The sequence below is a fragment of the Anopheles maculipalpis genome, chromosome 2RL, assembly GCF_943734695.1.
Source record: "Anopheles maculipalpis chromosome 2RL, idAnoMacuDA_375_x, whole genome shotgun sequence".
In the NCBI taxonomy this organism is placed as follows: Eukaryota; Metazoa; Arthropoda; class Insecta; order Diptera; family Culicidae; genus Anopheles; species Anopheles maculipalpis.
The window spans coordinates 53031688-53057122 of NC_064871.1; the positions used below are offsets into that span (position 1 = coordinate 53031688).

The following is a 25435-nucleotide window of genomic DNA, read 5'->3' on the forward strand; positions in this document are numbered from 1 at the left end:
TCGCAGACCAGAAAAGAATGCTGGTTGTGGAGAAATTGAAGTCCAATGTAATGTAAAGTAATCGCTGAAACAGATGCCTATTTTAAGGCTAATGACAAATTATGTTTAAAAATGGTTTCGAAAACATAGTTGATCGCTATAAGCATTGCTTCCCTCTGTGAAGGCAATTAAGTTGAGTAAACAAATTGAATTTCGCCAAAAATCCTATTAATCTGGATAGGAGTAAGGAGTAATTCAATAGATAGGGCCCAAGATTGCGAGTGTAAACAAAGTGTTCCGATAATGGCATTGTGAACTTTAGTTAAAGTGAATTCTTGAAATTTAACTTTGGCATGTCGCTCACAAGAGAAGTATTGAATGACGAAGTAAAGAATAAGAATTTGCCTGACCAACCTAATGTTATCTATATTGTAAAAGATAGGAAAGGCACATACTGTCACTCCAGGACTGTCCTCTGCGAAATTTTGCGAAAACAGGCACGTTTGACGACGCACTTTCGTCCAAGATGCGTTTCCTCTCAGAAATCTGATTTGGCTATAATTATAGGAAAATGGTCAAACGGAAAATATGGACATCCAATCTTCTTGCGAGCATGAGGGAGGGTATCCATTAAAGGATTGTTGGATGACATTTATATTTTTTTATCATATCTGAATGAGTCTTAAGAGCCGACTAGAACATGATTTGAATCTGCGTGAATCCAAAGCGTGAAGCGTATTAAAAGCGAATACTCTAGATCAAATGAGGAGTTAGCATTCAAGGCTGCATGGAAGAAGAAATCGAATTGTCCATATAACAACAAGCAAGCACATTTCCCGGGTTAGTAGTAAAGGAATTTGTTAACTCGATGTGTATGTGTCTGTGAGAGAAAAGTTTTTTTTTAATTTTATTTTTGCAACCTTGCCCACACTACGAGAATACTCGTAAAGAGCAGTAACCGAATCGAATGATTAAAACTGTACATTGTGCCGTGATTACGCGCCGACTGGCTGTAACTATCGACGATATGTATCTTCCAGCCCATATTCGCATGGGTGAAGCTGTTGTAGTATACCACGTCCGGCCAGCTCGTGTTCGGTGTAATCTCCAACACAGCCGGATCGCCTGAATCACAGCTCCACTTAAGCGTACGGTTAAACTTTTTAAACGTCGCAAAATTATCATCCAATCGTCGATCTTGTCCCTCCGGATGGCGCGCCAAGCAAAGTGGACCGGCAGCGATCGGTTTCGGGCGTCCACGGCGCGTAAACTCCACACCCGCGAGGACACGAATTTCGCTCTGCCGTGCATCGGAAAGTCTGTCGAAACCACCGTGCGGTTCGTCCGTTATTACTAGCGGATGGTAGAACTCGGGTGAGTGTGGATTGTTGCCACCGCGTACCAGAAACGAGTAGGTGAGGCCACGCCGCAACCACAGTTCCGGCACGAGGAATCCATTGATGTACCATGCAAGTCCGTTGGAAACGTGTCCAGTAATGCCTTGGTAACCTCGCTTGCCGCCAGCAGGACCGAGCGTGGCGGTGAACGAACGGACGGACCGGTCGAAAATTTGCTGCCGTTCCCAAACATCTTTCAGGTTAGCTTCGCGGCTAGTAAAGCTGAAGCAATCGTTAACCGGCTCGGAAGTGTTGAAGTGGATTTGCACATTTCGCTTTGGGTAGATGTCATGGTAGGTGGGCTCGTTGTTAGAGTCAAGGCGACCCATCGCCCAAATTACGTACATCGGCCGATCTAGCAGAAACTCCTTGTCGCCGGAATCGGACGAAATGAGCGTACGCCGGAAGGTTATTGTGTTGATGTCATTCTCCCGACTGAACGTGTGCAGCTGATAGCTGTCCAGTCCGCCCACCACATCATCCCGACAAACGCCCTTGTTTTGACCCAGCACTTGCACACACGGTGCAAGCGAGGTGATGTTATAGTCCACCGCATATCCACGATGACCATCGATGAATGCAACGACAACATCCGCTCCCAGCATTTGACTACGCTGCTCCGAACCGGACAGCCCAAACGACATGTACTCATCCTGCTGCACATTGCCGGCGAGTTGAATCGTAATTTGTGGTCCGAACACTTCCCACGAAACGCGATAATCTTTGTGGAGTTGGCGACAGTTTGGCAGCGATTCGGTGTGCGGTGTAACGCGCACCAACGATGGTGGAACGTTCAGATCGTCCGAAATCAGGATCGATCCGTAATCTCGACGCGAACCTACATCGTACACGCTGAACCAATCGATGTCGAAGATTGTCATATCACCCGGCAGCTCCAGCGTGATCGTTTCGCGATCGTACGCCCGTATCGGGTCCAGGTAGCCCATCTCGTCCGGCACTTTGCTACCTTTGGACGATGGGGATGGACCAACGCCAACCCAGAAATGTACTTCCGCTTGATCGCCCGCCTTTCCATCGTAGGTGAAGTCGGTGATGCGTATCGTTTTCGAGTCGAGTATGTCGATCGTATCGCTCGACACCATTGGCCCACCGGCGATGGCGGTAAGGCTGCCCGCCTTTTGCGGCACGGGCGGTTCAAAGTCTTCCGGAATGTACACGTCGGCAAAGTTGTTCTGCGAGTTTAGATCGTACACGGCCAACCATTTCACTTCCGTAATCTTCTTGTTGTCCGGCAGGCGCAGGGTGAAATCTTTGTTGAAGTACCGTTCTAGGATGTTTGTCCTGGAATGAAGGTGGTAATGTAGGTGGTTCACGATCACTTCGAAGTAGTTGGTGAGGATGATGGCACACTTACTTCCCATACTCGTCGGGTACGATGAATCCTTGCGGTCCGGGACGGTTGCTTGCACCGGACCAGAAGAATGTGTCGACACCGTTACCGTCGTAGTTGAAGCCGGTTAGTAGGAAGGTGTACTCGTCCACGGCATATACGTCTCCCGACGCTTGATGATGGTAGGAGTTAAACTTGCCAATGTACTTCCCCCGGTATGGGCCATCTTCCGGTTTTTGACTTGCTGTTGTAGGAAAATCGAACGAAAGTTCAGATTAGTCATGCATAGTGTTGGATAGTGAGCTTGAAAGCTACCGGGAGGTCTCATCTCAATAAACTAAGCACTCTGAGCGCACTCTTCTATTTCGAATAGGTAGCTCCACACTCTTCTCAACTTATTGCATTAGTCGAAAAAAAAAATCATCATCTTAATCACACTTTTCGTCATTGGCCAAACAAAATTTGCCCAAGCGTAAGTTTATACGGCTTTTACCCTCACGAGGTAGTTCATCATATTCTTCATGCTCTACAGTGATCGCGGATCTACCGGGAGGCTTCACGCATTACTTGTTAGGGAGCAGATGCCCTCTCCTCTAAAAAAAAGCTACTTTACTCAACACTACTCATGCTGGTTCATTCCAAATGAATCACCAAAAGAACCAAAGGACATAAAATTAAGGATATACGCAATCCCTCCCAGGAAGACTTTTAACCGGTTCAGTGTTTTAGTCGTTATGCGAATGGTTCTGTGTCATAGAATTGATTTGAAAAGTGAAATGATCCGTTCGAAGTCAAAATATTGTGTTTCAAAACGACATCTGAACTTCATTATGTGTCAATGTATTGGAAATGTCCTATGAACAAAACACCCTTTAGAAGAATAGGTTTCTTGGAAGAGAAGCTTTCTTAGGCGACCAATGCTGATCTTCCGCTATTAAATCCATCACGACTATGGTTGGCGCTAGTTGAGGAATTGTTAGATTATTTAAAATATGTAAGGCGTTCAAATTGATACTTCATAATTAGTGAAATTCAAAATTTAAATTCAAGACAGAACTCTTCATATTTATGCCCCATCCCTGGTGGAGATTTGATTCTTTTAAATACTTATGATTGATTATGATTCAGATCAATTTTATTGTCCAAAAACGAAACTTTTTAATGGTTAAGGGTTATATTCTAGTCTGGATTAAACTCGTATTTCCTTTAAACTAATTTGACTTGTTTTTATTTCTACACCCGACCAGCAATCTCGTTATTTTAGCTGTTTCTTCATTCAAAAAGTTATTTCAGGGCTTTATAGTTTCTTATCTTAAGCGGGGAATTTTGTCTTGAGCTTGTGATGAGTAAGTGCTTCCGAACAACGTTTCTTTTGAACATGACTAACGTTGTGCAAATAAAAAAAAAGTCATCGAAACGTCCTTCGTACAGCGTACTGCAAAATTTGATCTTATTCCACCATTCCACCAGCCGAGTGGGAAGACCAAAGTTGACTGCACTTCCTGGGCGGTACTACTCACTGGCTAAAGCAACTCAAGGTTGTGCACTGTGCGTAAAACATTTCCGCAATGTGTTCGTACGCAAGAAGAATGTTCCAAACACACTCTCCCTTTGGTCCGTCGGTTTGAGGTAGTTTTCGCCCTCTTTCGCTCGCACATTCACGGTTCGTCGCTTGTCGTTCGTAGGTTGAAGTCTTTCGTTTGAATCGCGTATCCGGGGCGTTGGGTGTGTTGGGTGGGGGTTGTAGGCTTTTTACTTACCAACATTGTCTAGTAGAACCATCGCGAGGAGCAACAGTGTGGCCAGAATCCTAGCGATGGGTAACGTTCCACGCCACCGGACGGCAGAGCCGTACAAAAACTGCATTCCTTTCATACTTCCTTCCATTCACAGCCAATCAACAAAGCACAATCGCTTCTAACAATACACACGTGCACACTTACACACACGCACACAGGGAGACACTGGGCAACCCTAAAGGGAAGCAAGCTTTTGCCTTTTCGATAGGGGTTATGATAAGTAACGGAACTGCGCTCGTAGTTGGAGCACCGGATTGGCAGCTCCAATAGCAAACCTCTTCTAGCTGTGTGTTGTTTGCTTTCACTCTTGTCTGTCCCGGTTGCCGCTGGACGTGGACGAATCGGTGGAAAGTGCGGTGAGATTTAGATACAGATTCGCACCATACAGCCGAGTGGGTGAATTTCTAATCATGCTTCTTCACTGCACGTCACACTCACTGATCATGTAGCACTTGCAGCACTATTGATGCACTTTTTCCCCCTTTATTTTTCGGAAGAACTAAAAGGAACACAAGGGAACTTTGCTGTAAGCACGACACGTAGCAGCCGTCGTTTTTTTTCTTCTTGGTTGCCGCCTTTCATACACTTCCAGCAGTGGCGATCAAAGTGCGATCGTCGACCATCTTAAGACTGGTCTGACACGACTACCAAACAATTGTGACGTGCAGAAAGCGGACCGTGCGCGAGATACGCACTGGAGGAAGTAAAACGAGACCCACCCGAAGCACGGTGGTTAGCGGCGGTCGGTCCGTCGGTGGACGATCGTGTGCGGCAGCGATCGCCGTTCGTTAACAGCTGCAGTGCTCTGCCGATCGGTCCGGTTACTTTCGCAAATAGATAGCCATACTAACACACCAACGCACAGGTCAGGTACGTGCAGCAGACTCGTACGTACAGTACGCATACAAACAGGCTCGGGATATGATCGGAAAGCTTTTAGCTGTCATACATCTTACCTTCGCACTATCCGTATACGCACCGAGATCGGTTGCATTCGAGATGTACAGTGTGCAACAAAACAATAAGATCTCTTTGGTTTGCAAGTGCAAATAATTGATTATTGTTAATCATGAAACACTAGCTCTTTTCTAAATGAGGAGAGCCTTGAATCAACCATGTCATTCCTTAAACACTTATTTACCAAACTGCCCGCTGTCTGTATGCTTTGGATTGTAAATAAATTTCGCGTCATCTCCTATTCTGCTATGTGCATAATGTCGGAAATAAACCCCGGATAGTCAGCCTTAGGTCATAATGTTCCACAACAATGTCCCGGGATTTCTTTCCAAATCTACTACGTTCGTCACACCTAAGTTCAAACCTAGAAATAGAATCATAAAGCACATTGTTGGCTCGTTTGTTTTGTCAACCATGAGCACATAGCTCAAAGTAACAAGGAAAGTATTAATGAATGTTCAATGGTTTTAAGGAAAAAATTACGCTCTTTTGGAGAACTTGAATACTGTAAGCTTTCCCCATATTGAACAACGGCTGTCCATACACCAAGATATTGTTGAGAAAACTAGACTCACAATTGCAGGCTGTGTCTTTTTTGAAAACTGAAAACTACATAGGCATTCATTATGCTTACTTACTTACTTATCCCGCGCCGTCGTCCGCCAATCCGTTATCCCGGCCTTGATGGCGGATGTTTCCATGCCATCTTCCTACCTCAATCTGGGCCTACCACGTGTCCTCTTTTCGTGTGGACGGCCTTTCTGAGCTGGGTCGTCCGGTGCCATCCGTATAACATGACCAGCTCATCGGAGCCTGGCGAGCCTAATTCGCTGCACGACGGTCAGGTCGTCATACACAGCTTCGTGCAGCTCGTCGTTGTACCGGCTCCTCCATTGTCCTTCAACATATACGGGGTCAACAATCCTTCTGAGCATCTTCCTCTCGAACGCGGCTAAGAGGGCTTCGTTTGTTTTGGACAGGGCCGCCATGTCTCAGAGGCGTATGTGAGTACTGGCACTATAAAGGTACGATACAGTCCCAGCTTCGACCGTCGCGACAGGTTTTTTGAGGTTAGATGTTTCCTCAGGCTGTAGAATGACCGGCTATGCTACCATACATAAAACTTAGTATAAAGTCTGAGGACTGAGCCAGATTGAACGCATAAAAAATCAACGCTTGTTTAACGTTTTCCTTGATTTAAACAAATGCTTAAGAAAATAACGGTGGTCTTCTTTTAATGTCATCAAAACATTGAAACTATTGTCAGAACTTTTTAAGATGTTACTGATGCTTTAACATCTTTGTGGGATGGATAAATTGAATAGTAGAGTAGTCTTATTGTTGTGCCCAACACTGTATACGATTGCCCGCACACAATAATATACAATTCGCCTTTTTCCATTAGTTGGACGTTGGGGATGGCTCAGGATGTTACATAGCCATGAAGGATAGCCTTTCCAAGGTCGTCGCAGGGAGTAAAATGCTTCGTAGTAAGTAAACGTTAAGAATCGCTAACTCCATTTAAAAGAACCACCAGTTGGTGTTCGACTAACATCCAGTAAGATGTTGGATGACATGGACCGTATAGAACCATCGTATCTTGTGGCTCCATTCTACGATTCTCTCAACGGGAAGGAGAGCTCCGTGTTTTAGAACCCAAGGGTTGCGACTCGTTTCAAGCGTTTTAACAATTTTGCTAGAAGAAGTAATATTTGAATTTATTTACTAAGCTTGGTCGTCACCAGGAGATTTATTCAATAAGAACGTACACACCATAGTTGGGTTACCTTAATTTATTGTATTCTTGCTTTGTATACGGCTCTATATCACAACTATATTAGATAGTTAGTACGAACTCGCACAATTATCGATTACGTAGTTGCTTTTTGTTGTCACTTTGTAATACTTGTTACTTTTTCTTTTCTTTTCGATAAATTTTCGGATAATAATCACAATTATTCGTTAATATTATGTCCCATTCTAAACACCGTTCAAATTCTGTGGGCTCTCTTCTAACACTAGTTTCGTCATATTACATATACATATGTATGTTTGTATATAGGCTTCTTGTCGTCATGAAAGCAGTGTGTTATTACGTAGTGCTTATGTATTACGCTTGTGTATTTACGTTAACGCATTCTTTTACCAACGTAACGGACGTGTAACAATGATTAAAAACGTCCGGGAGGTGTGTTTATGTATTGCCTTATTGTTTTTCTTTCCTAGTGCGTCACTTACAACCACTTTGAGGTTAAAGTTTGGTAAGGTAATAACATCCCAACGATGAGCCAAGTCGACGAGTCGCCTTGAGAAACAAGCTAAGCGACCTGCAAAGGTTGTACAAGGTGAGACAATTCAAAAATATTTAAATAAAAAAACACTTCAATCATTCAAAGTTGAAAAGAATGACCCATTCTAGAGGACAGCTCGATTACTTTAAAAGTACTACTTCAAAAGATTCTCATTTTTAAATGGATATTTTTGAAAAATTAATGCTATTAAAAAAGGATGATGTAGCAAGCCCAGAACATACATAACAACATTGCCGAGAATGCTATATGGCCACAGTTTTTTTTTTGGATCAGAAAGATTCTGCGGTATGATTATAGGATGGGAGGCTTTGGCGCAGTTTTGGTCCAAAGATTCGTAGCTCCTAGCAGTTTTGATCTTAATAGCCGATATTTGAGGACTTTGGAGTTCGAAAAACGTGTTCTGCAGGCTTGTTGCATTCTCTTATCAACTTGTTCTTGAACGAATTTTATCATTATAAACTCACGCAAAATCGTGGACAATATTGCTTTATCTGACGAAGTAACGATGAGATTTCTATGTTTCCGAAATTTACCATCTTTCCGATCGTATGCTGTGTAGTGTGTCAAAGAAGAAGAACTAAGAATCGTGCAACCGAAACCATTCCCGATGGCTATTACAGATTCCCGTTGACCAGCATGCTTTAATATATTAAATAAATTGTAATTAAACTAATTCATAAATCGTTCCGCGAGCACACACTAGCCGAAGGGAAGGTTGATTTTTTTCGTTTTGTAACCCCTTTAATCATACAATTCAATTGTTGTTTGAGTAGTAGTATTAGTGGCTTATTGATATTATTATCTCTTTTACGATGTATGTATTATTCTTTTCGACAGGATACTTGTCGAAACATTTGAAGGTTAAGTCTACTAAAGGTTTGTCGGAAAACAAACAGAATACGCTCAGCAAATTTCGGTTGTAGTCTGTCTACGGCCACGGCCACGGCTTGTGAAAAAAAAACTATCCTAAAGTAAACTAAGAATCCTTTTCCCAAAGTGTCTTTGTGTCCGTGTGGCAAATTGCCGGAAAAACTTTGCTTTGGTGCTATTACAGTGTATTACGCTTGGTTATGTATTGCAATTGCTATAATAGTCATATCTCTTTTAAGCCTTCCTTTACACCGTACTTTGGAGTATGTATCGGTTTACTTTAGTTCTATTTTGTGTACTCATCCACTTACATTTGCCCATTCCTAAATATATCTTTCACATTATTTTGGAACTACTAATTTAAGTTCGCGATGCTTAGCTCAATGAAGCCACACCGTAATGTACTAAGTATGTATCAGCGTTGTAGTGTTGATGAGTAGCTTTATTTGCATTTGCTTTTGCAATATTTGTGTATTTTCTGCATTTGCCTCTGCAGTGTTTACAATATTTTTGAAAGTTTTCCACAAAATTGCTAATTATTGCTAAGAAATTGACAAATAGCGCCCATAGTAGGACAATGTGCCACCAGCCAGTGTAAAAAAATATTACATCGATTTAGTTGTATTTTGCAAAACGATTTTAAATTAAATCCTATCGATAGTGTGCTCTCTCTTTCTATAAAAATCACAGATTTAGAACTTAGTTGAATGAAAAACTTACTGAAAAGGGTCCGTCGATCAAGGGTGAATTAGGTTTGCTTTCTTCTATTACGGCTCGTGCCGTTGGACAAATTCTTCTAGCGTTCGTGGTATTTGGTTGCGGTACGGTATGCCAAACCGCACGATCACCGTCGAACAGAGACACTTGAGCGGAAGATAATTTAGCGTCGGAATGTCGGTGATGGGATTGTTGCGCAGCAAGTTTAACGGGCGATCATCGTGCCGATTTGGTTCATCCAGATGTGCACCGTACTCAAGCAACGTGTAAATCACCTGTAAGCAGAGTTTTCATATAAATACACGTTGTTCTACGACCACGGGTAGGCAATACATTTTGTATGCGAGTTTTCATTTTTGCTGGATTCAAATGATATCATATCTTTTGATCTGCTCGTCGTATTTGCATTAAATTTTCAAGAAAGGAGAGGCTATTTACTGTCAAAGGAATTACATTTATATAAGAATTTAAAAATTCTTATTCCGTAAATTTTTCGCTTCCAAAGCTGTAAACTCCTAACATCTACAGTGGCACATCAAGCGCCAAACATACTTTTTGTAAAGGATTATGTATTTTCAGTTTTATAGAAGCTCTAGCTGGGCCCATCTCAGTACAATAAGCAATAATATCAGTTAATATACAATTTGAGTTTATGCAAACAGTTCGTATGAGATATTTGAAGTCATATGCCAGATTCACTATACTATGAAACAAAATCCTTACAAAAGAAACTTTTACAGCTGATTTACGCAAAATAACGGTTGATTTAAGCAAAACGATTGCCCATTTTCAAAGAAAAACTCTGGTTAGTGATCAGTTGGTTACCGTATATATAAAGATTTTCAAGCGAAAAACTAAAAGAAGATTTTTTTTCTGAAATTCTCGTTTAAATGTAATTCCTAAGAAAACAAATGGCCTCATCTCTCTTGAAAATTTCAAGCATATATGACGAGTAGATCGAGAGATGCAAGCTTTACAATTCGAAAAATAGCTAATTCTCATACAAAACGTATAGCCTACCCGTGTAGGCGGTTGCACATGTAAGGGGTATCAATAGAATAAAATAAACAATTTATATTTAAAATCATTTTGAACTCGTAAAGGTGAAAAATAAATTGGTCTATAAATAAATTTCTGTTAATTAAAATAAATGAAAGGGAAGTGATACTTACATCGCGATCGTAGTTGTAAGGCATAGCAGCAACTAGCAGTGGTGTCGATTTGGATTCATTTTTTGCGTTCACATCGGCCCCACAGTCTAACAGAAGCTTGGCCACCTTCAGGCACGGGAAAACGACCCGCAGCGAGGTGGATTCGTCACTGAAGTATCCACTCTTGATCACGTTCAACCGTGACACGGACAGATGCAGCAGTGTATCATTGGTGATGGCGCTGCACACTTTGCTGTGCACGAGCGTATGAACCGAGCGGTAGATAGCGTTCCGATCCGACTCCGTCTTGGCCGTAGCCAGCATCAGATACATCAGGTGCGTAAGGCATTTCATCACGCGATCAAAGTTTTCCTGCTGCTTGCGATGCACCGGTCGGATGGTGATGAGTTGCCGGGCCACCGCTATGTTAGCCGTAAGAATGTTAAACACGGCATACACATCCTCGAACCGTGGCACGCTGCCTTCGTACAATTCCACCGGCATCATTTCGTCGCACCCATCGGTAAGATCTAGCATCAAACGTACGATGGCTTGTGCCGCTAGGCATGTGTCCGAGTAGAGGATTGAATATTTCTGCACCCGTACCTGCAGTGCAAGCAACCACAAATCGATGCAACGCTGGAACCGATGCGCATCGGCATACGAGGCCCCTCGGAACATTAACCGGAACAGTGTGTCCCGGTGTTCGATACCGAGAATTCGCTCGTAAATGAGCAAACTTTGCACCCGCATCGCATCCATATCGGCAGCAATATTATCCAGCTCGGGAATGGTGGTAAACTCGGTCGCATACCCATAGGCCGCCCGCGGCTCAATGGTGGGTTTCTTCGGTATGTATTCGGCTTCCCGCAAGCGAATCTGATGTGCCAAGCGCCAGTGCAGGATGGCACCACGTGTTACGTTCAGATCGTCGATCAGCGTCGATCCGAATAGTTCGTGTGCATCGGCCAACCGTTCGGCGGAGTAGTTGATGCGCTTTTTCAAATAATCGAATATGTGGTAGGCTCCTTTGAGACAGGCCGTCTGCAGCGCATCGTCACCGTAGTGCGATTTGGCGAATGGATCTGCACCGTGCTCCAGCAGCAGCTGAGCCGTTTCCAGCCTATGCTCCTGGATGGCGTAATGTAGGGCCGTTTTGTTCTGAATATCGCGCGCATTCACGTCCGCCCCTTTACTGATGAGGTAGGTGCAGAGTGTGACCGACTGTACGGAATTGATCAGACACGTTCCCCCGTTGTAGTTGGGTTTCTTGATGTCTGCGCCGTGTTCGACTAAAAATTGAACTACAAGAAAAGGTACAAATAAAACCGTTTCAACACTGTTTTCTGGTTTACAAACTACTTACCGATGTCAATGTGTGTCATGAAGCAAGCGCTACGTAATGGTGTCGATCCAGTATCGGAAAGCGCATTAATGTTGGAACCAAGACGAACGAGACATTTCACCACCGGAAGCTTGCCGGATACGCAAGCACACCAGAGCGGTGTTACGTGGTGAACAGAGCGATCCTCCGGAACTTCGAACATCCCTCTCTGCTCGCTGTCCGCTTCGCACATCGTTATCAAGTACTCCGTGATGTATACATTGCCTCGGCGGCAGGCAATAAACAGTGGCGAGCAACCATCGCTCACACGTTTCACAACCTCCTTTCGCATCTTCCGCGGAAGTCGCTCCAGTTGCTCGCGAAGCCCTTTCGAGAGGCGTGCATTTTCGGTACAGGCTTTGCATTCTTGCAGCAACTCATTCCCGATTTGCTCCAAAGCTCTGTGCTGGTACACCTGTTTCGAGGATGAGGATGATGACGACGGTGACGTTGTGGAGTGCGACGGATACGTCGTAAGTTTTCTCATTAGACCAAGGTTGTGATCTCCTGAACGCGACTAAAAGATTACGCTTGACGGAATCTGGTCCGACAATGCACTGCTGGAAAGTCGACTGTACTCCGATAAACAGGCCGACGAAAGTGGTGAATAACGTTTGCGAAAGCCTCGACAGGTGCTACTTTTCAGTCAGGGAACAAAAATAGAATAACACAAAAATTAAACCACTGATGCTGGCTGATTGGCTGGCAGGAACGTTTTCACACTTTTCTATTTTTTATTTACGGGTTGATGTTTTGGCATTGTTTTGATGAAGCTGTCATGTTGACAATTGTACCATTGCTCGACCATTGTGCACTGTGGGCTTGCGCATTGGTCAGAATCGGAAATTTGAAATGAACGTTATTGATTGGGAATTTTCCATTTGTTTGAAGGTTTTGCACTATTATAAGGAGATTAAAATTGATGATTTTATTCGAAAATTCCTTCCATAGTTCAAAGCATAAAATCTTTCCGTTCAAGAGGATTTGGTGAAGAGTATTCGACAAAGGGAAATTCCACCGTTAGATCCGTTACTGGATGGAACCGAAAACAAAAAATCATATAAACATCAAACGTGTTCTTTAATCATGGACAAATATCATTACTACTTGAAATACACGGCAGAACTGAGGTTCAAATCTATCAAGTCTAGTAAGCCATTCGATGGCCGGCAGGACCTAGAAGGTCGTTAAGCCAAGAAGAAGTAGAAGCGAATTATTGGAAAATATTGAACTTCAACGTGAGGGCTCAATTAACACACACGTTTCATTTACTTTATCAACCGATCACGTGGTCATGTGGAGTAGAATTTTTGTGGACAATAACACATGAATGATCACCTAAATAGGAGTGATTTGCTGTAAAATAGACTGCACAGTATGAGGGTTAAATGTACGCGGGACAAGCTGAACCAGGCTTGTAGTTTCTGCACATGGATTTTATCCACTTTGTGACGAGCAAACAAACGACAAGTTCTGACGAAGCTCCCGAGTCTGAAAATACCAACGACAATTTTTATTCCTAAGCTTCAAAATCCATCCTGAGATTCGTTGATCGGTTGGCAGAAGAGTGGAATCTAGATCATACAATTATACCATGCTAAGGAAGATAAATTGTTACCGTTACACTTATTAGTAGTGTACACACGATTCCAGAAGCCTAGCAGGGCATAACTAAACGCGGCTGTAACGGTGTTTACAAGTGACTTGTCCGCATGGACCACAGCCAAGAACCGGTTGTAGATACACCGAACCCAAACGATACCCGACAGTTGGGTAGGGAAGAATAGTGGTTTGGTTTGGCCTGTATCGTTAGCCCGATAATCAGCTGACCAGTTTTCATCTAGTGCACAGGCTTTAACCGACGACGGGCGGATATTGCATGAATTTGCATCGCGGACAGGAAGCCATTGCTGCATTGCTGAAGGTTGAAAGAGGAAACCATCATGCGTGTGCGGATCATACCGATTGCGTAAGCTATCGTGTGGACGGACACGGAAAAAATTGTAGAAGGATGTGGGGATGTGGATGGTGTGTACATCACGGAACTGGCACATAATTGGTGCAAAGCATTTAATGCTGCTTAGGTGTGGTGTGTGTGTGTGTGCGTACACTTAAAAGCAATCCACCGGTTTTTCGCTAATAACGGATGTTTTAATCGTCCTCTGTCAATTACAATTTGTTGCTATAGATACCTCACATTAATTCTTTCCGATGAAACGCTATTTCCAAGGTACACACTATTTTATTTTATTCGTAATCAAATTCTAGCCCAGTGCCCTCAAAATGCTCCTCTATCCAGGCGTCGAATCTTGCCGAGAGTGCCGCATCCATATGATTTTTCCAATCGCCAATCTCGCCTTTGCGAATAAACTTCCCACCAGCATTGTTTTGAATGATCTGCGATTCTTTCATAAGCGGTTCCAGATTAACGGCCGGATTACGTTGCATCCGTTCGAATTGCAGGTGATCACACATCCGTTGCACTTCCTCCTCCGTTAGTTCACGTCCAAATTCGAGAAACTCGGCACACTGACGTATCACTTCCGGGAGATTGCGCTTCATGTCTTCGTACTTCAGGAAAAGCATATTGTCCTGATTGCGGCGCTTCCAGAAAGCCAATGCATGGGCCCACATTGGCCCGATGGGTGCCTGATCAGCTAGGAAGAGATCGCAAAACTCTTCGAACGTACCTTCGGACCGATGGATTAGCTGGCAGTAGTAGTAATAGGACACACACAGATCCTTGGGATTTCGAACCACGTAGATGATCTTTGGCCGCACGTTATCCATCTCGCGGGGATGCAGCTGCCATGGAAGGTGTGATTTGATGAAGCGCCTACCGACCATCTGTTGCACACATTGCACCGAATCGATTTTTTCATGTCGGCTAGCGGATGAAGCGAACCCGGAAAAAATACATAGCAATACGTCAGTACAAGATAGATCGCCCTTTTCTAACGTTCGCATGCCATAACTTACGTCACAGTGTCCTCCACGCTACGATCGTCCGAAAAGATGGCCGAAAGCTCGAGCAGCGGCGTACGCACTTGCTGCAGTTGATTGCGGGCGGCATCGTAGTCGAGATTGTTGCCAAGAAGCCACACCATCTCCTGCGCCCAGGTAGATCCAGCTCTCGGGAAAGACATCAACCACACATCGTTCGGGCGGATCGGTAGCGCACGGATCGAATCACCAAGATCGGCAAATGCTTTCGGCATCACAACGTGACCCGGGTTCACCTCGATAAAGTGATCCCGTCTACCAAAGAATGCGTCCAACCGTTCGCGAAGCCCTTCGCCAAGCGGGTTATACTCGAGAGGGTCCATTCTGGCACCGAAGCTTGCAAAATTACGGCTAATACAGGCACAGTACTTCTATGACCGAACACCACACTTTTCCAAAGCGTTCACCACTTTCACTGTGCATCCACCGGGCGTATACTGAGGCCGGAAATCGGTTGTGCAGTGGCATTTATAAAATGCAGTCCCCAGTCCCCTACTCTTGTACGGGCTCTGGACGCAGGACTGTACGAGGCCTTTTTGCATCGCAGTGGCTGCAAGCGCGCGAACTTCAGTTCCTAGGAAGAAAGTAGTTGTTTCTCTTGCAGCACCTAGGCGGACACGAGCATACTGATGTTGTATATCGGGTCCCGAGCGTGGTGGGAGTATCTGAGGGTGCCGTGCTGCCATTTCCTTGTTTGTGAAAGCAGTTGTTTACGTACTGGCTAATTCAGAACCGAGCGGAGCGATTACGCATGGGCTTCAAGCCCGTCATCGCCATCTGCAAAAGGAGGGCTATCAATTTAGTGTCTTGAAATGCTGTGAACTTCACTGTCGCGACGCTTAGTAACCGTAAACACGCGGCTCAGATTATGGATTAAGGGATCTTGTAGTGCTGTGCCCATGCTCTGGGAGTGGGAATTCCGTAGGAAATGGCATGGTTACCTAATGAACTCATAAAATACATCTGCAATCCTCAGCAATTGCGCTGTTTGATGCAATAAACCGTTTCCACTACATGTTAAAGAATTTGAAATTATTTTGATCCTTTTATTCATTAATGTGGCTCTTCGTCGAAAATACGTCATCCTTTTACTGATCGGTTTTTTGGGTATCAAATACAAAATTTGAGAGATAGAACTTGGATATTTCAAGGTATTGGCTATCAGACAACGTGGCGATGATCAGCCGTCTTGGCTACCGAATATTTTAAAAAATCTTTGCAAAGATTTCTGAAAGATTGTCTGTAAAAACTCTATTGATCGGAGTTTCTGCTATCAGTGATGCGATCGCGCACCAGAAGATCTGCTACAAAAACGCAGTCAAGATTCTTCGGTTTCCTTACTTTTCTTCTGCTTTTGATACAATCTTATCATGCTGGTAAGAGTACAAAACATTGTCCAATTCGATATTTTTATATCGCTCCAGACAAGAGAGAACATTGTGAAAGTCCCATCGAGCATAGTCTGTGGTCAAAGAGTGCCTCACGATCTTTGACGTTCAGGAATTCATCTAATGTGCTGATTGATAACGCGGGAATATCTTGTCTGTATACAACAGGCATAATAAAAAGACGATATGGATATGATTGCTGATCTTTGGGTGGATCGCTAGTACACAGGGCCAACGAAAGAAAAATTGTTACAATTACTTTATATGACATTCTCATCATTTGTAACAGCCAGTCTAAATCTTGGTTCAATGTGTAGTGAACTGAACATTTTATGATATTTGACGCTCTGATTGTCGATCCGTAAATTAATTTGAATGTAGATCTCATGCATGAAAAAGCAAGAAAAATCCAATACATAGTAAATATTTAGATAAAATTTTTTTATTTCTGCTTGTAATAACTGGCATCCGTCATCAATGAAATGAACAACCGAACCGATCTCTCCACGCAGCATTTGCAGTTGCCGGTAAAATAAGAAGAAAATCAAGGAAGCCAGAAATATCTGGCCAACTCCTTCCTGAATGAATCCATTCTACCCGACCAAATTCTTCCACATTACACCAAAACATTCCTTATCTTTCGTTTAGTCCGTTTGACCTTTTCCTCGTTTCCTAGGATGTCGTCGTCTGTCTGCAAAAAGTTTTATCTTTCTTTTCGGAGTCTACATCTATTTCCGACCGCCTACGGATAATCTTTTACATCTTTCCTTCCTTCAATTCTCGGCTCATGGCATTTGAAGGCCCAAACGCGCAATGGTCGTGATCCCGGTTTCGGGTTCCCCAGTTTATACTCGAGCAGCATTTGACCCACTTTTTTCGGTTCGGAATATCGATGGCAGGCTTCTACATAGAGCACCAAAAAGCGAAAAAAAAAAACATACATTTGTCGGTTTCCTCCAACCAACCCATGATCATTCGCAAACCATCGACATTACAAGAGGTGAGCAAGGCAAGGTGGGAGACAGAGAGATCGCAAGTGGGGAGAAAAAACAAATATTCAATGATGCTTCATCCGGAGAAAGAACATTCTGCTGAAGTATCTTAACTTTGAGGTTAACGACATTGGTGCAATCCTCACTCACTCACTCATCTTGCTTCTCTTATTTTTAATAAATTAACACCCAAACAGGTAAGTGTGTTTTGTTACATTCACCGTTGGTTGAAGCCAGCCAGTGAAGGAACTCTTCCCCATTTGGCACACGAAGAATAGCTAAAGGCCGTTCATGGTGACCCATTTGCGGATTCTGGCACCACATCTGGTAACCTGTTTCACCCTGTTTCTTACCTCCCGCAGCATATCAACCCTAACCTCTCCAGAAGATCAGTTCTCTTTTTACGCGGCGATCATGAATAATGCAGCGCTTTGGCTCTTGAGTCGTACCTTAACTGCGTCTGCGAGACCCACGACGTCCGAACCTTCTCTTCATCCTCTGTTGTTTTGCTTCCAATATTTTGGGACGGTGAAAGTTTGGAAGCTTTTGTTTTCGTGGACATTTGCAAAGAACGCTCCCGGGTCATCCGGCCGTCAGTGAATGTAAAATGGCAAATCATACGCCGTTGTGGCATCTTCCTCACAGCAATTTACACGAAAGATTTGAAACGCTTGAAAGAATAGCGTACGAACAAGTACTGTGATCCGAACCTGCGCGCCCCAAATAGGAGACTAGCGGATCTTTGCAGTTCGCGCTCGGTCTGCTGGTCAATTACGTTCCTCCAGTGGTACGGCAAGGCACGCAAAATCGCATGGTTCTACCTCTTCACCGGTTGGAACTGATTGGAATTCTATACCCGTGCGAGGCACAGGCACAACTGGGTGGGGTAGCTACACCAGGTCCAGCGAATATACATGCCTGGCTAAGAATTACTGTTATAAAAATATAATTTTCCACCCATCTACCCGGAACCCTCGTGACGTCGCCCCGAATCCGCAGCGTAACGAATGGCCTAACTCAGTCAGCCACATACGCTGATCACGAGCTCCTAGGTACGCTAGAGTGGCCGCGGACTTCTTGCGCCTGCCTGCCTGCCTAGCTACATCAGACAACCATACAACCTGTTCTAGTGCTGTTCGCTCCGTTTCATTTCGATGCCCATCGAGTCATGATTTCATGTGTATACGTTCTTTTTTACGTTATGTTATGTTATTTTCTTTCCTTCCATCTTTTCAAGCTTATTCTTCCCGACCGCATCTTCTCTCGATACACCTTTACCTTTTTGCTCCCTTCGTACGATCGCAGCTCGACAATTACCATTGCTTTTACGCTTCTGCTTTCATCCGGCCACCAGCATATCCGTCTCTTTTGTTCGCATGCTCGCGGGACAGGAGCGCTTGCTTGGCTTAAGGGGCCACAAGTCTGGGGCCAATCTTCACGAGGAACGTGGCTATTCTGTAGTCCGTTCAGTTCGGTGCCAGATTTCGAGCCGAGCGCTTGTCTCGCAAACCCCAAAAACCAAAGACTTGTTGCGCGCGCGAGTGAAAGAACTTTTTTCTTGTCTTGTGTGGGAAACCATTTCCATCTGTACAAACAAACAGATGAAATAAAATGTGTTAGGAGCTTTTTGGACCAAGATCGCGTACATACGTTCATTGGGAGAGCTTGTAGTTGATTTAACGAAGTTTCAGTGAAAATCTGGAAGCAATGTATTCCGGCCAAAAGTATCTGTGCATTGTGTCGTTGGTGATCTTCTCGATCAGTGGTGCATATACGGCGCAGCGTGCGAATGATGCAGTGGCTGACGAGGGTAGCCCGTTCTTAGATATGGCGAGCGAGTTTTTGTCGACGCTCGGAAATCAACAGGGTGGAGGTGGCGGTGGAGGAGGGGGTGCCGCCGGGCTCTCTGGTATTGCTTCTATGCTGCTGCCGCTGATGGCCAACGCCAACAGTGGTGGAAAGGCTAGTGGAAACGATGGCATGGGTGCGATTCTTTCGGGCATCGGAAGTATGTTAGCGGCCGGTGCGAATGGAGGAGGTGGTGGAGGTGGAGGAGGAGGATTTGATCCTGCGTTGATTGGAAATGTGATTCAAATGTTTGCTGGAGCGGCTAGTGGCGGTGGTGGTGGCGTGGAATCAGATGACGATGAGCCTGTTCGTCGTCAGCAGCCGCAAACTGGCAGCAAGCGCCAGAAGCGCAAAGCTCAAGCCGACCAGGGACAGAATCCGCTCGTTGATACGATGCTTACGATGGCATCAAGCTGGCTAGCGAACTACAACAACGCTGATCAAGATCGTGAATCGCCCTCAAACGCTGGTGGAGCTGATGCGCTGATGAATCTGTTGCCCTTGGCAGTTCAAGCATTTCAATCGTTTTCCGGACCGGAAATGGAACGTACCCATGCCAAGCACAAGGATCATTCGTGGGTTTTGCCACCGTTCTTGGAAAACATTCACGTAATGTGGGACCAATTTACGCAATCCGAACTGGCCGAAGCGCTGTGGATGAAGTTGGGTTTGAATGCCGTCTTCAAGGGTTTCGTGGGACGGGACGGTAAGCTAGACTACGACAAACTCTTCCAATCACTGCAAAATCAATCGTTCCGCCGGCGCTGGATCAAGGCAGCAACCATCTATCTGGCCGAGTGGGTGAACTACATCGCAAATCCGGAGGTTTACCAACGGTGAGTAATCACGTATAACCAGTGACACATGCAGACAGTTCCCGCACCGAATACCGTTACGAGATGACGTGGTGTATTCGATACGGTTGAAAGCTGCTGTTAAAAGTAGGTCAGCAGTTTGCGTACGCAACGCTTATACATTGCTTCTCTCGTTTATGGCGGGGTTTCCCGTTGTATAGATACGTTGCCACCGGACAGATGATGGCCAACGGATTCCTGCAATCGCAGGGCTATCCGAAACAAACGTTCCTCGATATTAATCGACCGAGCGAAACGATCTCGCACTTGATCGATCATGTGGCGAAGCGCCATCTGGCGGTAAAAATTTCTTCCATCCAGTACGTTAAGCCGGCCGTGAACTACGTGAAGGACTTGCTGAAGCTGGGCAAGGCCAAACAGTTCCTGACCCAGTACAATGTGACCGAGATGACCGATAAGCTGACCGACACGCTGAATCTTGAGGTGAGTTATCTGGGCGCGAATCGTTAATTGTTCCGCGAGTTAAACTATTTCTTTCATTCTCCACCCCCCTCGTTCAATAGGTTATTGAACCAGTGCTGAAGGTGCATCGAGCGTATCGGCAAGCAATCGCAACGCCACACTGTGACAAATACATCCTCTGCGACATCAATTCACACGATCCGAACGAAAAGTTGGGTCTTGGCGGTTTCAAGCACGGTGTAACACGATTTGGCAGTATGGCAGCGGCATGGTTTATTGCGCAGGAAACGCATACCCCCTTCTGGACGCTGTTTGCCATCATCAACGATCCACACCATTGTGATGTGAAGCATCCGGTCGATTGTTTAGAGTACCACGAGAGTGAAAACCGTGTCACGACGGAGTATCCTCACAGTGAGCTTTAAGGCGCTAGCCTGTGCTGATTTAGTGGACGTATTGGGAAACGGGCGCCAGTCGTTGAACAGACTGACGTTCGTTTCCGTTGTTAGTTTTCGTTCTGTCCATTCCACCAGCGCCAATGTGAGCGTTGGTGGAATTGACAAAATGCGAATGCCCAGAAAAAAACACGAACAAACGCGTGATTGTTGACTCAAAACTACACAAAAAACCTAGTGATCTATGTCTGGTACTACTGCGCCACCTAAAGAACACAGTTAGTCACACAGGGTCTTTGCCGACAGGGTTTGAGTGTACATTCGAATTTACCTAACCGTGTGATGCCGGATGAAAGTGAGCGAGCGATGATCGGACGTATGGTTAAGATTAAGAATTAAGTAATGTACGGTTAGGTAAGTTAGGAGAGGAAAAATATTTTAACGATAAGCATGCATTCTGGATCCACTCCACGGACATTGGTATCCGGTGCTGGTAGAATGCTCTTTATACGATGAAAATTGTTAGTGTAACAATTCTTTAGTTGTTGGACACATTCTCGTTGGCAATTGCCTAAATTTTCGGCATTTACTACATAGCAGGAGGAATAGATTTAAGCTAGCCGTACTATTTGAAGACTTAGGAATGAATGCATGTGGAAAATCGATTTGCGTAATTGTTTGAATGTTTCTCGCATGATATGGTAAGTTCGAATGTAGGCTTATAAATTCTGGCAAATTTTGCACTGCTGTGCGACGCTGAATTAGGGTGATTAGAAATTAGCGACGTGGTCACGACCAAAAAAGAAAACAAAAAAATAAAATGAAAAAAATAATCTAAAATAAAAACCAACCGATTATTGCGATTAGCTCTGTATTTTTGATGACTTATTAAACGTATCGACGGGGACCCGATATTATATACCTTTGTTTAATATTTGTTTCGTTTCATGCGTTATGCTGTTTATTGCACTTCGGTGTTAAGGCTCGTAAAATATATACGGTGGACGGAAAATGTGGTATCAATGTGTTGTCGAATCGAATGAAATGTGTAAGTAAGGTAAAGAGCTTATTTCTTTATGCTTTTGCAAACCCAATCCATTCCTTCCTATTTGTATGTGAAATGCAGCATGTACGGGAATAGATGTATTGGTAAGGTGGTTAATGCTGGTAGCAAATACTTAAAAGACTTATGACAGACTGATTTTAGGGATCAATTTTAGCTTACCTTCACGCCTGTGCCCTGCAGAGCCGAACAGCCTTGTATCTGCCAAGTGCGATCCATCAGCTTTACCAGCTTTAAACATTCAGCAATCTCGCTAGCTTTCAGTGCACCAACTACATCCTGCTTGTTGGCAAACACTAGCAATGGTACGGATTTTAGCTTATCATCCAATAATAATTCCGTCAGCTCATCGCCCGTTTCTTCTAGCCGCTTTTTGTCACTGGAATCGATCACATATATGAGCACGTCGGTGTTTTCGAAATAGTTCTTCCAATAGGGTCGAATTTTGCTTTGTCCTCCGATATCCCAAACGTTCAGCTTGAATCCGTCCGATACAACGGACTTTATGTTGAATCCGGCAGTGGGAGTCACTTGCGTTACTTCCTCGGATGCGAGCTGTTTAAGCAGCGTGGTCTTGCCAGCATTGTCCAATCCGAGCAGCAGGATACGTAGCTCCTTTTCCGGTGCGGATCGTAACTTTCGCAAAAGCGAGAGAAGCCCCTGGAAAATGTTTTTAAATAGATACTAGTTTTGTGATGACAATGTATGTTGGAAGCGATAATTGTGATGCTTATTTTTGAGATTTAGTAAATTGAGTTACTATGTAAATGTGCCATTTTTTTTAAAAAGATAGTGAAACTACGAAACAAGTTAAAAGCAAACAAACTCTCTTGAACACTCAAACCCGTCAAGCCTGTCAAAACAAACTCCGTTGCCCGGGAAACGCGCACCAAACAAAGTGAATCTTGTGTTCGAGTGTGAAAAACTGTTAATTAACACATCAAACAAATGTGTTACGACTTAAACTAGTTTTTGGAACGTCCCTTACCATTGAAAGTTGTACAGTAGCTACGAATGGGTAAGAAAAGTGTGAAGTATTTTTCAAAATTGTGAGTGCTGATAGGAGCAGCAACCAGACCGCAGTAGCAAAACAACACCTACAAAACACACGGTCAACTGTCACGAACGTCACTGAAGTTTGAGCTTCTGTGTTTGAGGGCTAGGTGTCGCTGCACGGCAGGGTTCGTGAACGCTTGTGCAACAGCAAATTTTCAACGGCAAATGGAGGCGCACAGTTATTCAAAAAAGAACGTTAAGTTATGGGTAAAAGGGATGAATCCTTTGGAAGTGGAAACAAATTGTGACTGGAAGGGTAAGTTGCTGCATGCACACAATGCATGCTCAATTGCATATGTATAGAGAAGTTACAATTTTTTTTTGCAGAAATCAATTTATGCGAATTGATGAAGGTAAACACGATATCCAACAAAATACAGGCACAGTTTGGACAACTTTACAGCTTCCTAGCACACGAGAATCAGCTGCACATATTCTGTGCTCTAATGTCGGATCATAAGACGATTGAGTTCGATACGAACATTTCATCTTTAGCAGCAAACAGTAAACACTGTTTAGTGCTGTTGTCTAATGGAGAATTGTTGAAGTACAATTGTTCAATCGAAACAGTGGTTCCGGTAAATTTTCTCGGTATAGAGAACGATGATAAAATGAAGACAAAAAAATGCCACATAACTCATCTAGCCTGCGGGGAATGCGTTTCCGTAGCATGCACTTCGTCAAATGGCGTGTACAATATACCGAATCATACGATCACCCTTCCCCAGCACGTGCGGATTAGAAAGGTGGCAACTGGATTTGAACATTGTCTGTTGCTCACCACGAATGGAGATGTATACAGCTGGGGTGGAGGATTGTAAGCATGGCAGTGGGAATCAGTTTAAACCGATTGAATACTTATCAACTTTCTTGACAGGCGCGGACAACTTGGAAGTGGAGAAATTGTTGCGTTCAGCGATCATCCGCAGATCGTGGAAGGATTGGCAGGCGTGAAAGTAATTGACATCAGCGCACAGGGATGGCACTCCGCTGCGGTATCTTCCTTTGGGGATCTGTACACGTGGGGCTGGAACAATCAGGGTCAGCTGGGGTTAATGGATCCCGAACACAACGAACGTGTTGTTTCGCTCCCGCATCTCGTATCCTTCCCGGGTGATGATGAAGTTACGGTGGAAAAAGTACACTGTGGCATAGGACATACCGTAATAGAAGCTAATGGTGTTGATGGAAATAAAAATGTATTATTAGCGGGATGGGATTTAGGTACCAGGTTTAACTATACAAAAGTTTCTTCGTCATCCAATTTCGAGGGCTTTCGGAAGCTTCCCAAACCTGTGAAAACACCCGAAGCCTCATTAGAGTTGGGAACGGGTGCATGCCAAGTGTACTTCCTGCAGCGTGTTGAAAACGAATAAAAAATACCCAAAATGCCATACAAAGTTGCGCTATCCTTGACCTGATTCCACTGGATGCTATTTATACGTCGGACCACGGACCACCGAAAGACCGAACACCGAATGCGAGGTGATGATGCTTCAGGCTGAAGCTGTAATATTTTGAGGAAACAAGTTTTGCTGGGTTTCAAGTACGCGAGATCGCGCGAAGGAAGGCTGCAAAGCGGACAGGAGCAGAAGAAAAACAAAAGAGTGTACAAAAAACGCAAGCATAACCGGGAGTCGGCATTGAAAGAAAATGCAGGCCTCCCCTACCCCGGGTGATCGACGTGGAGTAGATCTGCGTTACTGCGTGGCACTGGTGGCTCGCTGTCGGCGAGCTTGGAGTGAAACGCTGGGAGGAAACAACATCGGGCAGGATGTTGTTATGGTGTTGCTGCTTCAGGCCGGCCGGCTATGTTCAAGGTTTCAGCTGGCCGAAAATTGAAAAGAAATGAGGTCACAACCGCTCTTCGTCTCAAGCCGGCGGGACGTTCGCATCCTTGCCGCGCGGAACAGCATCCCTGCCAGACGAAACAAGGCGTAAAAAACCTTAGGACTATACGCAAAAGTCATGTCTTGTGTGTAGCTATGTACATGCATGCACTTTTGCATGATCAGTGAAACGAAAATTTTTATTATTGCTCTCTTTTTTTCTTTTGCTTTATGTTGCAGTTGCAACGCTTTCGCCGAAATGGTAAGCTACTCGGTAAACAAAAGGGCACGGTGGACGACAACAAGCAGCAACTGCAAACGAGAAACAGACAAAAGGGAGAGAGAGAGAGAGAGAGAGAACGAAAAAAAAACAGGGTGGGGCAAGGTAGGATGGGAAAAGGGGGGGGGGGGGGGGACAGACGAAAGACGCGCTTCTTAAAGCCAGACAGACCTGGTCGAACCCTCGAAAAATTGAGAGTGAAAATAAGATCAAGGCCAGCCAGTTTCTTCCTGCCACATTGCTGCACGGTCCGGTTTCGGTTTTCGGTGCATGCGCAACTGCAACGACTGCACTTGCACTCCTCGAGTGCATGCGAGCTAATGGACCGTTTGTTTTTTTTTTTTCGTTGCAATTGCAAGATGTGGTAATTCTGTGTGCAATCGACGC

At 44.4% G+C, this 25435-nt stretch overlaps 6 protein-coding genes across 6 annotated transcripts; 2 read left to right on the forward strand and 4 right to left on the reverse strand.

The window, feature by feature from the left end:
* Window positions 1-860: 860 nt before the first annotated feature.
* Window positions 861-4614, reverse strand: LOC126557252 (protein Skeletor, isoforms B/C). Its single transcript, XM_050212959.1, has 3 exons — window positions 4488-4614; window positions 2752-2971; window positions 861-2678 (listed from the first exon to the last, which is right to left on the reverse strand). Exons 1-3 carry the CDS (start codon window positions 4612-4614, stop codon window positions 887-889), a joined length of 2139 nt encoding a protein of 712 aa, XP_050068916.1. The 3' UTR covers window positions 861-886.
* Window positions 4615-9423: 4809 nt separating this feature from the next.
* Window positions 9424-12407, reverse strand: LOC126557327 (protein fem-1 homolog C). Its single transcript, XM_050213051.1, has 3 exons — window positions 11900-12407; window positions 10555-11837; window positions 9424-9657 (listed from the first exon to the last, which is right to left on the reverse strand). Exons 1-3 carry the CDS (start codon window positions 12402-12404, stop codon window positions 9433-9435), a joined length of 2013 nt encoding a protein of 670 aa, XP_050069008.1. The 5' UTR covers window positions 12405-12407; the 3' UTR covers window positions 9424-9432.
* Window positions 12408-14161: 1754 nt separating this feature from the next.
* On the reverse strand, window positions 14162-15243 carry LOC126558539 (luciferin sulfotransferase). Its single transcript, XM_050214563.1, has 2 exons — window positions 14897-15243; window positions 14162-14804 (listed from the first exon to the last, which is right to left on the reverse strand). Exons 1-2 carry the CDS (start codon window positions 15241-15243, stop codon window positions 14165-14167), a joined length of 987 nt encoding a protein of 328 aa, XP_050070520.1. The 3' UTR covers window positions 14162-14164.
* A 3764-nt stretch (window positions 15244-19007) lies between these two features.
* Window positions 19008-20858, forward strand: LOC126557713 (uncharacterized). Its single transcript, XM_050213581.1, has 3 exons — window positions 19008-19984; window positions 20164-20446; window positions 20527-20858. Exons 1-3 carry the CDS (start codon window positions 19008-19010, stop codon window positions 20848-20850), a joined length of 1584 nt encoding a protein of 527 aa, XP_050069538.1. The 3' UTR covers window positions 20851-20858.
* Window positions 20859-21886: 1028 nt separating this feature from the next.
* Window positions 21887-22966, reverse strand: LOC126559209 (ADP-ribosylation factor-like protein 3). Its single transcript, XM_050215334.1, has 3 exons — window positions 22872-22966; window positions 22046-22543; window positions 21887-21925 (listed from the first exon to the last, which is right to left on the reverse strand). Exons 1-3 carry the CDS (start codon window positions 22872-22874, stop codon window positions 21887-21889), a joined length of 540 nt encoding a protein of 179 aa, XP_050071291.1. The 5' UTR covers window positions 22875-22966.
* Window positions 22967-23104: 138 nt separating this feature from the next.
* LOC126567259 (probable E3 ubiquitin-protein ligase HERC3) lies at window positions 23105-24315 on the forward strand. The gene is made up of 3 exons (XM_050223490.1): window positions 23105-23195; window positions 23267-23756; window positions 23817-24315. Exons 1-3 carry the CDS (start codon window positions 23105-23107, stop codon window positions 24313-24315), a joined length of 1080 nt encoding a protein of 359 aa, XP_050079447.1.
* The last annotated feature ends 1120 nt before the right edge of the window (window positions 24316-25435 follow it).

Bases quoted from the DNA above. Each gene is read 5' to 3' on its own strand.
- LOC126557252 (XM_050212959.1), bottom strand. From the start codon at position 4,614: ATGGAAGGAAGTATGAAAGGAATGCAGTTTTTGTACGGCTCTGCCGTC. The intron at 2,972-4,487 runs GTAAGTAAAAAG...TTCCTACAACAG, and splicing joins GGTTCTACTAGACAATGTTG to CAAGTCAAAAACCGGAAGAT. The intron at 2,679-2,751 runs GTAAGTGTGCCA...CCTTCATTCCAG, and splicing joins GTACCCGACGAGTATGGGAA to GACAAACATCCTAGAACGGT.
- LOC126557327 (XM_050213051.1), bottom strand. From the start codon at position 12,404: ATGAGAAAACTTACGACGTATCCGTCGCACTCCACAACGTCACCGTCG. The intron at 11,838-11,899 runs GTAAGTAGTTTG...CTTTTCTTGTAG, and splicing joins CATGACACACATTGACATCG to TTCAATTTTTAGTCGAACAC. The intron at 9,658-10,554 runs GTAAGTATCACT...CTCTGCTTACAG, and splicing joins CTTACAACTACGATCGCGAT to GTGATTTACACGTTGCTTGA.
- LOC126558539 (XM_050214563.1), bottom strand. From the start codon at position 15,243: ATGGACCCTCTCGAGTATAACCCGCTTGGCGAAGGGCTTCGCGAACGG. The intron at 14,805-14,896 runs GTAAGTTATGGC...TTCATCCGCTAG, and splicing joins AGCGTGGAGGACACTGTGAC to CCGACATGAAAAAATCGATT.
- LOC126557713 (XM_050213581.1), top strand. From the start codon at position 19,008: ATGTATTCCGGCCAAAAGTATCTGTGCATTGTGTCGTTGGTGATCTTC. The intron at 19,985-20,163 runs GTGAGTAATCAC...CCCGTTGTATAG, and splicing joins AATCCGGAGGTTTACCAACG to ATACGTTGCCACCGGACAGA. The intron at 20,447-20,526 runs GTGAGTTATCTG...CTCGTTCAATAG, and splicing joins CCGACACGCTGAATCTTGAG to GTTATTGAACCAGTGCTGAA.
- LOC126559209 (XM_050215334.1), bottom strand. The intron at 21,926-22,045 runs GTAAGCTAAAAT...ACATACAAATAG, and splicing joins TGCAGGGCACAGGCGTGAAG to GAAGGAATGGATTGGGTTTG.
- LOC126567259 (XM_050223490.1), top strand. From the start codon at position 23,105: ATGGAGGCGCACAGTTATTCAAAAAAGAACGTTAAGTTATGGGTAAAA. The intron at 23,196-23,266 runs GTAAGTTGCTGC...TTTTTTTTGCAG, and splicing joins AACAAATTGTGACTGGAAGG to AAATCAATTTATGCGAATTG. The intron at 23,757-23,816 runs GTAAGCATGGCA...CTTTCTTGACAG, and splicing joins TACAGCTGGGGTGGAGGATT to GCGCGGACAACTTGGAAGTG.